The sequence below is a fragment of the Dermacentor variabilis genome, chromosome 9 (assembly GCF_050947875.1).
Source record: "Dermacentor variabilis isolate Ectoservices chromosome 9, ASM5094787v1, whole genome shotgun sequence".
NCBI classification, from domain to species: Eukaryota; Metazoa; Arthropoda; class Arachnida; order Ixodida; family Ixodidae; genus Dermacentor; species Dermacentor variabilis.
The window spans coordinates 54,657,927-54,672,941 of NC_134576.1; the positions used below are offsets into that span (position 1 = coordinate 54,657,927).

The 15,015-nt window shown below is 47.8% G+C and overlaps 1 protein-coding gene across 1 annotated transcript in view; it reads left to right on the forward strand.

The window, feature by feature from the left end:
* Positions 1–14,189, forward strand: part of LOC142558009 (regucalcin-like) — an 84,734-nt gene extending 70,545 nt beyond the window's left edge. Inside the window, exons 5-8 of the mRNA XM_075670177.1 lie at positions 6,580–6,774; positions 8,707–8,916; positions 11,395–11,541; positions 13,255–14,189. Coding sequence (XP_075526292.1) covers positions 6,580–6,774; positions 8,707–8,916; positions 11,395–11,541; positions 13,255–13,448 — 746 coding nt within the window. The 3' untranslated portion in view covers positions 13,449–14,189. The remainder of the gene's footprint in view (positions 1–6,579; positions 6,775–8,706; positions 8,917–11,394; positions 11,542–13,254) is intronic.
* Positions 14,190–15,015: the final 826 nt, after the last annotated feature.

Genomic DNA, 15,015 nt, shown 5'->3' on the forward strand with positions numbered 1-15,015 from the left:
AGCGGTCACATGGGAAGCGTGTAGCTTGGCGTTATCTAGAAAAGCTAACTGCTGCTTAAACCGATAGATTGTTCGCTCACATGACACTGCGCATGCTTTTCAATCTGGACATCTTTGGCGATTCCACCAGTATGCTGATGAACGTGCCTCGTGGGAATGGAAGTGAAATCTGCACAGCAAACGGAAGGCTCTCACTGACTTGATCAATGGGAAGTAAGTGTATAGATTTTAGGGAATTTAGATATAACTTCATGTGAACATTGGCTACATTTACGCAAACCGGACACGAGCGGGTCGAGTCAGATATCGGACTGACTGAGCCCCACGTGATCGCATTTACATCAACTCGCTTCTGACGAGTCCGAACAAAGATAGCACGCAGCGTCGAGCCAAGACATCAGCGCGTTAGAACTGGGCTTCCAGTTCCCGTAGCCGCCTGCAAATAGCTTAATTTCATGGGTTTCATCGTTACGGTTTGCTGGTAGTTTGCTGGTACCAGCAAACTATCGCAGGAGACGAAAGATCTGATCAAGAAACGCCAATGTATGAAAGCATCTAACCCAACAGCTAGAACAGAACTGGCAGAACTTTCGAAGTTAATCAACAAGCATAAGACAGCTGACATAAGGAAGTATAATATGGATAGAATTGAACATGCTCTCAGGAACGGAGGAAGCCTAAAAACAGTGAAGAAGAAACTAGGAATTGGCAAGAATCAGATGTATGCCTTAAAAGACAAAGCCGGCAATATCATTACTAATATGGATGAGATAGTTCAAGTGGCTGAGGATTTCTATAGAGATTTATACAGTACCAGTGGCACCCTCGACGATAATGGAAGAGAAATTAGTCCAGAGGAATTCGAAATCCCAAAGGTAACGCCGGAAGAAGTAAAAAAAGCCTTGGGAGATATGCAAAGGGGGAAGGCAGCTGGGGAGGATCAGGTAACAACAGATTTGTTGAAGGATGGTGGATAGATTGTTCTAGAGAAACTGGCCACCCTGTATACGCAATGCCTCATGACCTCGAGCGTACCGGAATCTTGGAAGAACGCTAACATAATCCTAATTCATAAGAAAGGGGACGCAAAAGACTTGAAAAATTATAGACCGATCAGCTTACTGTCCGTTGCCTACAAACTATTTACTAAGGTAATCGCAAATAGAATCAGGAACACCTTAGACTTCTGTCAAGCAAAGGACCAGGCAGGATTCCGTAAAGGCTACTCAACAATAGATCATATTCACACTATCAATCAGGTGATAGAGAAATGTGCGGAATATAACCAACCCTTATATATAGCTTTCATTGATTACGAGAAAGCGTTTGATTCTGTCGGAACCTCAGCAGTCATAGAGGCATTACGGAATCAGGGTGTAGACGAGCCGTATGTAAAAATACTGAAAGATATCTATAGCGGCTCCACAGCCACCGTAGTCCTCCATAGAGCAAGCAACAAAATCCCAATAAAGAAATGCGTCAGGCAGGGAGATACGATGTCTCCAATGCTATTCACAGCGTGTTTACAGGAGATATCTAGAGACCTGGATTGAGAAGAATTGCAAATAAGAGTCAATGAAGAATACCTTAGTAACTTGCGATTCGCTGATGATATTACCTTGCTTAGTAACTCAGGGGACCAATTACCATGCATGCTCACTGACCTGGGGAGGCAAAGCAGAAGGGTGGGTCTAATTATTAATCTGCAGATAACTAAAGTAATGTTTAACAGTCTCAGAAGAGAACAGCAGTTTACGATAGGTAGCGAGGCACTGGAAGTGGTAAGGGAATATATCTACTTAGGACAGGTAGTGACCACGGATCCGGAACATGAGACTGAAATAATCAGAAGAATAAGAATGGGCTGGGGTGCGTTTGGCAGGCATTCTCAGATCATGAACAGCAGGTTGCCATTATCCCTCAAAAGAAAAGTATATAATAGCTGTGTCTTACCAGTAATCACCTACGGGGCAGAAACCTGGAGGCTTACGAAAAGGGTTCTACTCAAATTGAGGACGACGCAACGAGCTATGGAAAGAAGAATGATAGGTGTAACGTTAAGGGATAAGAAAAGAGCAGATTGGGTGAGGGAACAAACGCGAGTTAATGACATCTTAGTTGAAATCAAGAAAAAGAAATGGGCATGGGCAGGACATGTAATGAGGAGGGAAGATAACCGATGGTCATTAAGGGTTACGGTCTGGATCCCAAGGGAAGGGAAGCGTAGCAGGGGGCGGCAGAAAGTTAGGTGGGCGGGTGAGATTAAGAAGTTTGCAGGCATGGCATGGCCACAATTAGTACATGACCGGGGTTGTTGGAGAAGTATGGGAGAGGCCTTTGCCCTGCAGTGGCGTAACCAGGCTGATGATGATGATGATGATCGTTACGGTGACGTGGCATTGGACAGTGCTTGTCTTACCTTTTCCTGACACCACTTCCCGCTGACTTGGAATAAATCGCGACGTCAAAGTGTTCCTGTGCAAGTCTTAGTGCTGCTGGTCCTACCTGTCCACATTTACTTGCACGTTACAAACGGGTCACGCTGGGTAAACCCGCCACATACTGTCGGGCTGACTCAGCTCGACTGGCTCCAGCCTTTACTTGAACTCGACAGGCCGATTCAAGCCCGGCAAGCCGTCTCGACCCACTCTCGTCACTTCAGTCAATGTAAGGGTTTCACCAGTCTTCAGCTGACGGCACAGCCCGCGCTACTCTGTAAATTTGATGATGGGGCAGCTGCCTACAGAGCGACGGTGAGCGAAAAAGATGGCTGTCCCTCAGAAGCGCTGCAAATTCTGGTCTGTACTGAAACAAGGTGTGCGACAAGGCTTTTGTAATACATGGGGAGGTGCACAGTGCGTCTTTTGTCCTTTGCTTTTTTCGTTCTTTGTCTAAGTCGCACTGTGCACACCATCTGGCCTATAAACCAGAACTTTCAGGGCTTCTATGGGGCATCCATCTTTTGTCGGGGACTGCGGCAGCTCGCGGGGAAAAAAATGCGGCAGAAGCCATCTCACGGTAACAGTCGATGGTAATGCGTGAGCATTGGATATATCTAGGGAAACAACGTACCGTCGAAACGAGGGATGTATAAAGCGTGAACTGGGGCAGGTAGGGGGCAGCGGGATTTCTCTTTCGGGCTTCCCTAAGAACACTCGGCATCATCTCGCGCCACCGTCGCGAAGCCTGCATGTGGCCTCCGAAATTCATGGCACGCCGGTGCGTGCGAACGCTGAGAAACGCACCATGTGGCAACCTGGCTCTCACGTTAATTTTTGGACATGTTGCGCGATCTAGTGGCATTGCCGCGAAGTCTGCGCATGGCCTCGGAGACGAGAAGTCAGGCCCGCTGGTGCTTCCGAAACCTGCGAATTTTTCTCTCGCCTACCGCACACTCAGTAATCCATCTTGCCGAGAGGTTCATTGAAGAGCGCCACGTACTTAATATATTCATAGGCAAGCTCACTGAAGCGCTGGCGTGAAAGGCGTTCATTAAAAAGCGGGAGATACCCAGGGCGTCTGTGACGCAGCCTGATAATGCGTCGTGTTGCTGTCCTCGAGGAAGCCACGTGAAGTCTGTTCGATTCTGCTCGCTATCGGATAAATTTAAGGCATCTTTTTAGTGATTGTAGAGTGGCACGTTCCCGAGTGACACATACCTAGTTACGCAAGTTGGCGTCAAAGATGTGCATTGAAGAACGGCACAAACATACTTGCACATATTCAGTGACCAAAGTTGGCATCAAAAGTGGTGCATTTCAGAGCAGCACAGACCAAGCGGCACGTAACCTGTACTCTAAATTTGCAACCGAGGGTTTCATAGAACAGCGGTACCAACGCAACCCCGCGTCTACAGTGACCGATGTTGGCGTGAGAGAGGTTCGTGCAAGCGCGGCACTTATTTGCCACCTAAGTCAGTGCGATGGTTGGCTTACGTCAGTACAGGCAGTCCTTTGCGCTGCCCAAGTGACCATGGACTACCCCGTCACCTAGGTAGGCGGGAAAACGGTTACATACATACATACATACATACATACATACATACATACATACATACATACATACATACATACATACATACATACATACATACATACATACATACATACATACATACATACATACATACATACATACATACATACATTGATAGCCCCCGGAAAGTGTGTGAAGTATCCTAAGAATGCTGATACATTAACTGTTAGAGAACAGTTGCGATAATGATCACACTGATCTTATCGCACACGCTAGACGCCAGTGTTTGCTCGCCATGGCTTTTCCATCAGCTACCCCGTCATCAGATTGAAAGCCCAACGCCGGCTGCGCTGAGCTGAAAGGTACACCGACACCATAAAAATCGGGGTTATATAAGTCAAGGAGTACCCGTATGACAGCATGCCACTGACATGGCGTGATGAAAACGGCACTGTGCTCAGAAAGCGTTGCTCCTCGTTACTGGCGAACGTCACATCTCGTGTTGGAATAACTGAAAAAAAAAATTGCACATCCCACGCCCTGTGGGAATCGATGTAAGCGAAGCTTTGTCTGCTGTTTGCGTTCGTTGACGTTATTTGGCGGTGATATATCGACGGCATACGACAGTCGTGACGGGATCTGAAATGTTACCTTGCCTGCTGCTCTTGTGGTTGTTCTTGCCCCGCTCGATGCTTTATGCGAGCCTTCGTCTCGTCGGCACAGAAGTGCACGCTTCGGCGCCATTCTGGGTTGTAGCGTTGTAGATCACAAAATTGCCTTCTCTCTCTCTCTCCCTCACTCTCTCTATTCCCTCTACTGTCGTTGCTGTTACGGGTGAGCACAGAGCGAAGCGGCGGCAGATTGTGCACAATATTTGTGAGGGGTCACGCCTGGTTAGGCGTCCAGAGGGCATTGTGCAGATGTGACGCGGCGTAAATCTTGACACGAACTCCTCTGGTCGTCCTTCCTTTTTGCCACACTCTTGTCGTCTACTAAAGTGATAGCGTTAACGGCCCCGTGTCGCAGAAAATTCGGTGTCCACGCCGCGGGCGTCGCTTGGCGAATAATCACTCTGAACCGCAGCCGCGCAGGCCCTCCACGTGGCGCATATCTTGTCTTACGTCCTTTACCAAGTTATTCCTCAGAATTTTGAGAACGACAGCTCATAAACAAAGGTCATGAAGCAAAACACCGACAGCGCATGCTTTTTGTGTTTTTGTGACATGGACACGTCTAACCGCATCCCGACGCGGCCGGCCTTGGTGGCGTACAGTCGCGATCAATTTGAAGGTGATCGCTCGAGCGGCGACCAAAACTAGGAGCAGCGCCACGTTACGTCATCACCGTCGGTCGAGAGAAAAACATCAGATAGCTCCCCTGTCTCTCTTTTGGTGTTCCCTGAAAAGCTGTCACTCGCGTCACCGTTCACGGCATAACCTGCGAATTAATTTCGATTGCGTTATGAGCTTTCGCACAGAGGCGTCATTGTTGGCCAAGATGTGCGTGAGGAAGCGACGCACACAGATCATTGCCATGAAAGGGAAACGAACACAAAAATGTGGCGAGTTGGCCTTGGGGGTGATGGTTGCAGCCTGGAAGAGCATAATAGGGGAGGTAATTAGACTGCTGCCCAGAAAGCCAAGCGTTTTGGAAATAGCAGCACAGAGAGAGAAAGAAGAAATAAAGAAAAAGAAAGGAAGGCTAAGCAGCCCAAACTGGCCGGTAGGTTACCCTGCACCTAGGAGAGGGGGAAGGGGACTGAAGGATGATCAGGAAGAGAGAAGTTCCCGCTTTACACTGGTACGTACTCAATCAAGCGTTCATCATTGCATCAATCGCAGTGGTCAAAGAGGCCGGTGCATTTGAAGAAAAGTAGCAGTGCTTTTGTGGCTTTGTACATCGCAGACACACGAGGCCAGGGTCCCAAGGTCTTCTCTTCTGTGAAAGGCCTGTCGTCTGAGTGCCCTAAAGCTGCTCGAAGGGCAATCCTCTCATCTTCGTATGTTAAACAGTCGCTAAACATATGTTTGATCGTTTCTTCTACACCACATGTGTGGCAATTGACACTATCTGCCATTGCAATCAGGAATAAGTAGGCGTTCATGAACGAAAATAACTCTTAGTCGCAGGCGTTTCAACATATGGCATGGGATAAAGCTGTTTTTTTTTAAGCTTTAGGAAACTGTATCCATTCCCGAAGCCAATATGTCCTAATCAGCGTATATTTTCGTCTATCAATTAAAACTGAAAAACTTCATAAGGAATGCAACGCGTACAAGGATATTAGGCAATTGGGTGTATTGTTTTGCAATTTGTTGCTCTTGTACACTGTCTGGCCACAGGGGCGCTGCGAGCGTGAAGCCTATTGACGCTGCTACTCTAAATCTCTGAATTTGCATTATTTAGCGTATTTTGCTTTCAGAAAATGGCAATATGGAATTTTTCTTCCGCCATAGTCGGAGCTGTTTGCGTGATCCCGCTTTCCTCCTGTAATCCAACCCGCAACCTGCCTGATCATTAAGTGAAGCTCCTGAGCCGCCGACTCACCAAGGACGATTCTTTCTGAACGGCACGCGTCTCGCATCGTCCCGCATCGTCTCGCAGAAGGTGACCTGGGCAACGTCATCCCTTTCGCGCAAGACAACCGCCAGCTGGCGCTCTGCATGGAGCACGGCCTGTACCGGCTCGACCTGGACACGCACCAGAGGGAGCTTCTGGTCGAAATGCTCGACCCCAAATCGACGGTGAAGTCACGGCTCAATGACGGCAAGTGTGACGCCATGGGACGCCTCTGGACTGGTGAGGAAAGGCTATCGCTGTCCTTGAGTTGGCTCGCGACACGCTGTTGTGCGTTTCGCTACATCTAATCAGGTCATTTCCAACGGGTTGCTTTTGGTTCTGATGAGCGTTAAATAGAATTTACGGTGATTGTACTGTTATGAGGTCAGAAACGCAGTTCTTGGTTTTCGTTGTTGTTCGCGCCTTCAAAATTAGGGCCCATACCCAAATAGACAAAAAAGTAGGGAAGAGGGGGGAGGACAGGAACGGATTAAAATGCAAGTTTTGATGCAAAGGCAAATGACCGCCGTTTATAACTCGCCGCCAGCAAAATCCGTGAGAGTGAACCTCGAAAGCTTCGGTTTAAAATAATCGCGTAAATACAACCCCTGTTGAAGAAACAGCGCAATAATGAAATGACCACCTGAAATGACCAGCTAAGCCACCCCCGCAACCGCCGTGGTGGCTTAGTGCCTATGGCGTTGCGCGCTAGACACGAGGTCGCGAGTTCGAATCCCGCCTGCGGTGACCTACGGAGCCGAAATGCAAATATGCTCATTAGGCCCAAGGTAATGTACCTCACGTGGTCGACATTGATACGTAGCCTCCCATTGCTGCGTGCATCTTAATCATGGGGTTTCCCACGTAAAATTGCAGAATTATTTTTTAACGGACACAGAGTATATACAGCGCTACTTCTCATTCTATCTTAGCGCACTTTCTCCACCATGTTAATATAACCAACCAGCTGACAAGTGCACCCAACTCTTGTTGGAACCAGGTTATGTGTCTCGTTGCCACATGTGTCCGCGACGCGTTCTCGATGTGCTTCTAGCATCGGCGAAGGCCTGTACGCCTCGCCCTGCCTCGCCTTCTCAGCGCGCCGCTTTTCCTGCGCCTCCTCTCCTTAGCAATCATGGAGGATGACACAAGGCTAAGAATGACCGTCGCGTGATGGTCTTGAAGTCTATTCACAAGATAATATAAAGGAATCGCTCGCAGGACATACGCCCACACCGTGCGATAGGCAGACTAAATTTCTAGTGCCGAGGAAGTCTGCGTCTGCTGCTATTTGTCTCGCTGGTTGGTTGGCTGTGGCCTCCAAGCCGGACCTGGTCGACCAGCGCCCATTTGATGCCCTGGCCCGGCGGGCCGTGCAGGCCAGAAGGTTCCTGGAATAAGGGACTCTCCCAGCTCGAATGACAGGTCACTGTTTCAATTGACGTTCATTCACCATCAACATAGCGCCGAGCGCACTGTGATTGCGGAGTCTATGCGGGAGAGTAGAAGCGACAGTGATGAAGTGGCGAAGGTCAATCGAGACTATGGCGTCACTAAAAGCTACCACGAACCAAGCAATGCCTCGAAAGATACGCGAACTTTGGAAGGTTTAGTTCTCAAGAGCCGAAGTGCAGGTAAGCTACAAACGGAGTAGAGAGGGCTGCATAGGTTTCCTCATCGAGGCTAGCTGCCTAACGTCATGCTCACTCCACCAGTCGCATTAGGTTCTCGCCTTAGAGCCACGGGGAAGCTGGCGCAGTAGCAGCTAGTAGCATTGCGCAGGGATTGCTGGAGCTTTTGAAATCGGCTACCCTCAGTGACCGATTGAAAACGTAATGGTCAGCCCCGCGCGTGCACAGTATACCATTGTTTGCCTTTCGTATGATTCGCCTTCTGTCTCCGCCGCGATACAGTATCTACGTCACCGTGCCACGCATGCGCCGTGACAGCCCAATGGATATGGCGCTGCGCATTCGATCCCGGACCAAGGCGGCCGCATATCGTTCGGGGCGAAATGCAAGAGTTCGATTGTCTATACTTAGATTTAGGTGCAAGTTGAAGAACCCTGGCTGATCCAAACAGATCCGGAGCCCCCGACTACGGCGCGTGGCTCATGATCATATAGTCATTTTGGCACGTAAAGCTCCAGAACTAAAATATTTTCAATTGCAGGGTCGATGCCCTCCACAGGGGTGCAGAACCTGATACCAGAGAAGAACAACTTCTGGTCTTACTCGAAGGGAACGCTGAAGCACAAGTTGAACGGGGTGACCTTATCCAACGGCGTCACGTGGACGACGGACAACAGGGTCATGTTCTACGGCGACTCGGTGCCTGGACTGATCTACGCCTTCGATTTCGACGTTGCCGCGGGCGAGATCAGTGAGTGTGCTGGTCGTGCCACTCGCGATCTGCTCCCTTCATGGCAGCTTATGAGAGAGACACTTGCTAAAGACTTGGGCCAGCATAAGCTGGGGTAATATACAAAATCTCTTGTGTCATCAATCCATTTAATACCTCCAAGAGTAATGATGTTTACTGTTGCTAAAGTGTCGTCGTTGGTATGACTACGGAGAGGTCGTTTGTCGAAAGGCCAAAGTAAGTAGAGTGAGGGGTGTCAGGTAAGCAGTTGTCACTCTTGTGGGTACCAGCCTTTTGGGGAAGTTCCATTGGAAGTATGCCTTTCAATCGACGTGCGCAAAACAAATACTGACAGCAATAGAAGGGCGGCCACGAAATCTGTGCTGGCCAGTTTTTTTTTTTTTTCGGCCACAAAAGGAAGGTCACACAAGTACAGTACAGTGCTTGTACAGCTACATTCACTTGAAGGGATGAATTTCCGGTTAAACACGATACGGTCGCATTTATTCACGACAGGAGAATTAGGAACAGAGACTGCAGATGCTGCACTATTGCTCACGCATTTACTCGACGCTGCGCCACAGTAGACAATACCCACAACACCCAAACGTCATACAGTGCGTGTAGTTCACGCATCTTACAATACAGTTCATATCATTTACGTATCGAAGGAAGTGGTGCTAACGCAGTTATATCCCCTTCACTTTGAATACAAAATACCAATCTTTAGCTTGCAAGCTGCAGCTCATTCGCCCGCCTGCGGAGTCGTAAACCCTTACCTAGTGTTTTGTGATGGGTTTAGGTAATTCTTTGTAGCTGCATCGAAGGCACAGCCACTCAGTTTTCCCTCTACGCGAAGTGCAAATAAACAAAGGCTGTGCAAACGAACGACATTAGTTGACCTCGTGTCGTTCAGCGAAACACTGGCGAGTGCGATCAACTGAGTCTTTGAGGCAGGGACGCAAACCGACTGATAACATCGCAACAGTTGTAACGCCCACCTCCGGCTTTTGTCGACTAGTCCTTACGACCTAATCTTAATTCGCTTATAATTATTGTTATATAGTTGTGCAGAAACCATACACGACGATTGCCAATGTAAGCAAATGGCCAAACGCTTCTAGAAAGCTATTCTCTTTATTAAAGGAACGATGCGCTTGATGGCGCATTCTTTTTTTTTTTACAGTCAGGCTATTTGGGTAGCTTTGGTTGTTTCCTCACGTAATTAGTCAACAGGGATAGCGCAAGTAGTTATAGGCTCGGAACCCGGCTATCGCTCTGTCATCACGCAACCTCGTGTTCTGTGTGTTCCGCCGGAACTACAGGTTCGGGTTATCGGCGACTTCGTGAAATCCAAATTGTTCTGGCGTGTCAGGTGCGCGAGTCATGAACAACTACTCCGAAGGCACGCAACTTAACAACACAGCATAAGCAACACCTTGCAGCAGCCTACGATCTTCGTCCGGACACTACTGCTCGGACAAATTAATTCAGTCTGTGCAAAGCCTCTGACACGGTTATCTAGAGCGCTGTAGCGCTGCGCTACAAGGAAAAGAAAGCGTAATATCACCAAAAGTTCAAGGCTGAAGATGCAGTACTCCCGATTGCGTTGTTTTCGGTTCGTAATGCTCACGCTTAACGTAAATAAAAAATACATTCTTGTCATCATAGGAAACAAGAACCGTTCTTTAGCTGTGCGGGTTCTCCACCGCATCTTCACAACTGTATTGCATAGTCCGTGAATATAGTTCTGTTATAACCTTTTTCTTATACGTGGCAAATGCCTGGCAATAGTGTTCGAATGAGCCTCTTAAACGTAGCACCAGAAAATATTAACATTTAGTGTGTGTGTGTGTGTCTGTGTCTGTGCGTGTGCGTGTGGGTGTGTTTGTGTTTGCGTGTGTGTTTGTGTGTGTGTTTGTGTTTGTGTGTGCGTTTGTGTGTTTGTGTGTGCGTGTGCGTGTGTGCGTGCGTGTGCGTGTGTGTGTGCGTGCGTGCGTGTGTGTGTGTGTGTGTGCGTGTGTGTGTGTGTGTGTGTTTGTGTGTGTGTGTGCGTGTGTGTGTGTGTTACATCTTAAACGTTTTGTTAGAGGAGCAAAATATCCGAAACTTGTGGTTTCAGGGCGCCAATCATCTAGCGGAGTGTGCACAAGGCTCCTACCCAGTTCCCTAACCTCCGAGCTTTAAAACGATGCACTCTAGCTCACTGTGCGTGCAAGTTTATACCAATAAACTACAGAGGCGACTGTCCTTCCGACCTCTTTCTTGCGTATTTGTTCACAACGCTATCCCTGAGGGTGTTAGTGCCGTTGGCCGCCTAGTTGGCGGACAAGGAACGCCCTACTAAGCACAGTCGTTCATGTAGTGGTACGTAAGCCTAAGAGCAAGCAAAGGGCTAGCAAACTCTCGCGTTGTATACCTATTGGTATGAAGACTAGCAAATTCGAGACTCTCGCTTCAAAAAAAAAAAAAGAAATGAACTGGCCCGTGTCCGTACAGGCAACCGGCGCGTGCTGGCCGACTTCCGCACGACGTCCGGCTACGAGGACCTGGGCCTTCCGGACGGCATGACCATCGACGTCAACGACAAGATCTGGATGGCGTGCTTCGAAGGCAGCGCGGTGGTCCAGATTGACCCAGAGACCGGTGGGGCTTTCCTCCTTCGCGGAGCGCCACAATTTACGGGGCCCATGTGCCCACCTTGAGATTTGCCGCACGGAAAATACAAGTATACAATAGGGGAGGGCCCTTGTTAAATGAACAGCGAAAGTTCGTGTGAACGGCGCAACACGGTAGGCACACACTAGTGTCTGCGAATTCTTGATTGTACTTGGAATTCAATTCGATTCAGTTGGAAATAATTACCTGCAGTCGAAACATGCTTGCATTTTGAGAAATTTAGAATCATGATCCAACCGTGGCACGAGTTGGCGCTTTCGTCGTGGTTATTCTTCAATGATATTTGGTCAGACACATCTGCGGCTCTCTAGAAAGAAAAGGCCTCCGTATAAAGCTTAATTTTTTTAGCATCTGCAGAGACCAATTTCGCCTACATCATTTACAAACAGCATTAAATGACCTGTGGTTGATCTAGTATTGATCCTAGCGGTACTCCCAGATTGGCAAAATATTATGTAAAGTACTCGAGGCCATTATCTTATTGGGTGTGGTGGTCAGTTATGTATTCAAACTAGGACCAGGAAGCTTTTGACTCTTCCTTTGTTTGATTCTTTGACAAAGGAAGTTTGACTCTTCCTTTGGCCGGGGTACCTCACTGGCTCCGTTAAGCTCCTTTCGCCATCAGTGCAGCGTTGTCTCACAAACTGTCCGTGCCGTGTTGTTCTGAAACAGCGCTAAAAGCACTTTTATGCGTTCGTGCCTTTCTAAACGTAAATGAGTGTTTAGGTCGTCTGAGTGTCTGCGCTCCCAAAAACGACCGGAAGCTGAAAAGACGAGAATCGTTCGTACGTTCGATGCTTACCCCTCTGACTTAATTGTTTCAAGATGAGAGATGCTGAGAGGGAAGGAGAGCGTATGCTGCTTGTAGGCATGCCATTCCATGCATGCCGATCCATGCCAATGACGTGGCGAACCGTCTAAGCGTTACTATAGGGACTAGTCTGCGTTATTGACTACGTGCGCGTTCCTGGATATCGAGAGCCAATCTAAAGAAGACCGCCGAAACGAGGGTTGAACTTTGCTCTCGAGGTGAAATAAACACAAGCAAAAATATGAAACAGCATTCACTTTCCGTGAAAGACACCAGCGATGTAAACGCAACCACGTGTTGGCGTGACGTGGGGTATCAGAGCACAACCATGTAGGTACATTACGTTTCTGTTTCATCCTGGTTCCTGAAATCGGTGGAGATCTGATCACAAACCGCTTCTAAGGTAAAAAAAGTGTATACATATCTGGGATTACGTCGGTAGGGACTACGTGTTTTGAGATCCAGAGGTAGCTCGGCTCCTACTAAGGCATCGCGCGCTTGCGTCTTTCCAGTGCTCATAAGCTTCATATAGGCCACTTCTCCTGCCGATATAGCCTGTGTTTTGCGTTGATGGACACACACACGTTTTGTAGCAAACAAAGGAAGCAAGCTTTCCAACGTTTCCACCAGGAACAACCAGTTAGTTTGATTGAAAGTGCGAAAACATTGGTCAGCAGTCTCATAATCTGTAGGAAGTTTGCGAACTGTAGTGGTCAGCGGGAATCGTCTGTAGCCATTCTATAGATCTATCAATATATGGTTGTAGGCTTGTCGCAAAAGTATATACAAGGTGACACTAGTGCCGGTAACCCTTCTTCGACGTCGCTGTACAGCTCACGCTTACTCATATCTTTTTTTTTTCTCGGCAGCCAAGATCCTGACCAAGATAAGCTTTCCTGCCAAGTACACCACGTCGTGCTGCTTCGGAGGCGAGAACTACGACGTGCTCTACGTCACGACAGCCAGTTTTCGCCCGGACGCCACTAGGGCCGAGGATGGCCTACTCTTCAGAGTTACCGAGCTGGGAGCAAAGGGCAAGGCAGCTTATGAGTTTGGCGGTTAGACCCTAGCCGTGCTAGGCGGGCCGATAGACACCGCTGCAATGCCGAAGCGACGGGTAGGCGCTGTACTGGTTAGAAGCCCGAGCAACGTGCAGCGCTTTTTTTTTTTTGACCGTTTACAGCGGTTACATTGCGACGCGCCAGGAGATGGCGCTACCAGCACCGACTCCATACAACGCCACGCGACGCCTTCTGAATGCGACCGGTTGCCTGAATTCCTGCAAGGACGGAATGGCCGCGATGTGCTGACTATTGTGTATGTAAAATGACATATTGGGCGGGTGAAGCAAATTCTGGCGCTGTATACCGAAACAAAGTGTCGAGAGCAACGTAAAGTACTTCCCTCATACTTTCTGAAGAGCTTATTCTGAATTCGTGATTGGTTTACCTCTCGATGAAGTTCCCTAGCTGGCTTCTTCACCATCATGCCTCTCTAGGATACGGGCCTCTGCGCCTCTGATTTAAGGTCTAGCACGCTTTTCCCTGTTGCTCTTTACAAATATTGCTATTGCACTCCCGCTTTCCCATTTCTTATTCTACAGTCATAGTCGAGGGTCTTCCTGAACGCCATATTTAGGTATCCCGAACACTCCTTACGCAGTCAAAGGTGTTCTACAAATGCGAAGTCCTTCTCACAAGGAACAAAAGTCTCGTGACTTCCATCTGGCTCTTAGGTCGGTGCTTTCGGTGTTCCATCAGCGTCTGCACAGACAGTGTTGTAGTTATGTTGCATGGTACTGGATGGCGCCACGGGTGACCCTTAGTTGTGTGTATATATATATATATATATATATATATATATATATATATATATATATATATATATATATATATATATATATATATATATATATATATATATATATATATATATTCCGCCACTAATTGAAAAAAATTGGCAGCATGTTACACTCCTGTGACACGTGTAGGCGAAAGCCTACTGCACATGTGGTAATGCATTAAGTTATCCGATCGGAGGGGTCGGATTTCTTGCGTGGCATAACGAGCTGCACTGTGAAGTAAACGTATTGCCCTGTAGGTCGCTTTCCTCAAAGACGCACGCGAGCACCTAATGCACTACCTAAAGGTTCTTTCTTCTTTCTTTCTTTGCGTCGTTTCTTTCTTTCCTTCTTTCACTCTTTCTTCCTTCTCTCTTTCGGTGTTCTTTCGTTGATTCGTTCGTTATTTCGTTCTTTTCTGTTCTTTCTTTTTTCGTTTCTTCTTTCATATTCAGCCATTGCATCTTTGCTTGTTTCGGGGGTATGAGCCACTCTCGATGTTGATGTTTCGTTTCTTTCTCTCCTCCGTTCTTTTCTCCTTTCATATATGCCTTCATTCATATTCAGGCATTGCATTTTTGCTTGCTTACGGCTGTGTGAGCCATTCCAGATCATGTTATTTGTTTCGTGTATGAGCCATTGCTGATGATGAAATTTTTGTACTACTCGTCAACTATCTTGAACCATTCGACTTGGTGATATTTTTGAACCCCTCGACTAGACGCCGCATTTTTGCGGGTCTGAGCCATTGCAACGAGCCACTCAAGGCTTTCGCCTTTAATAAACGGGT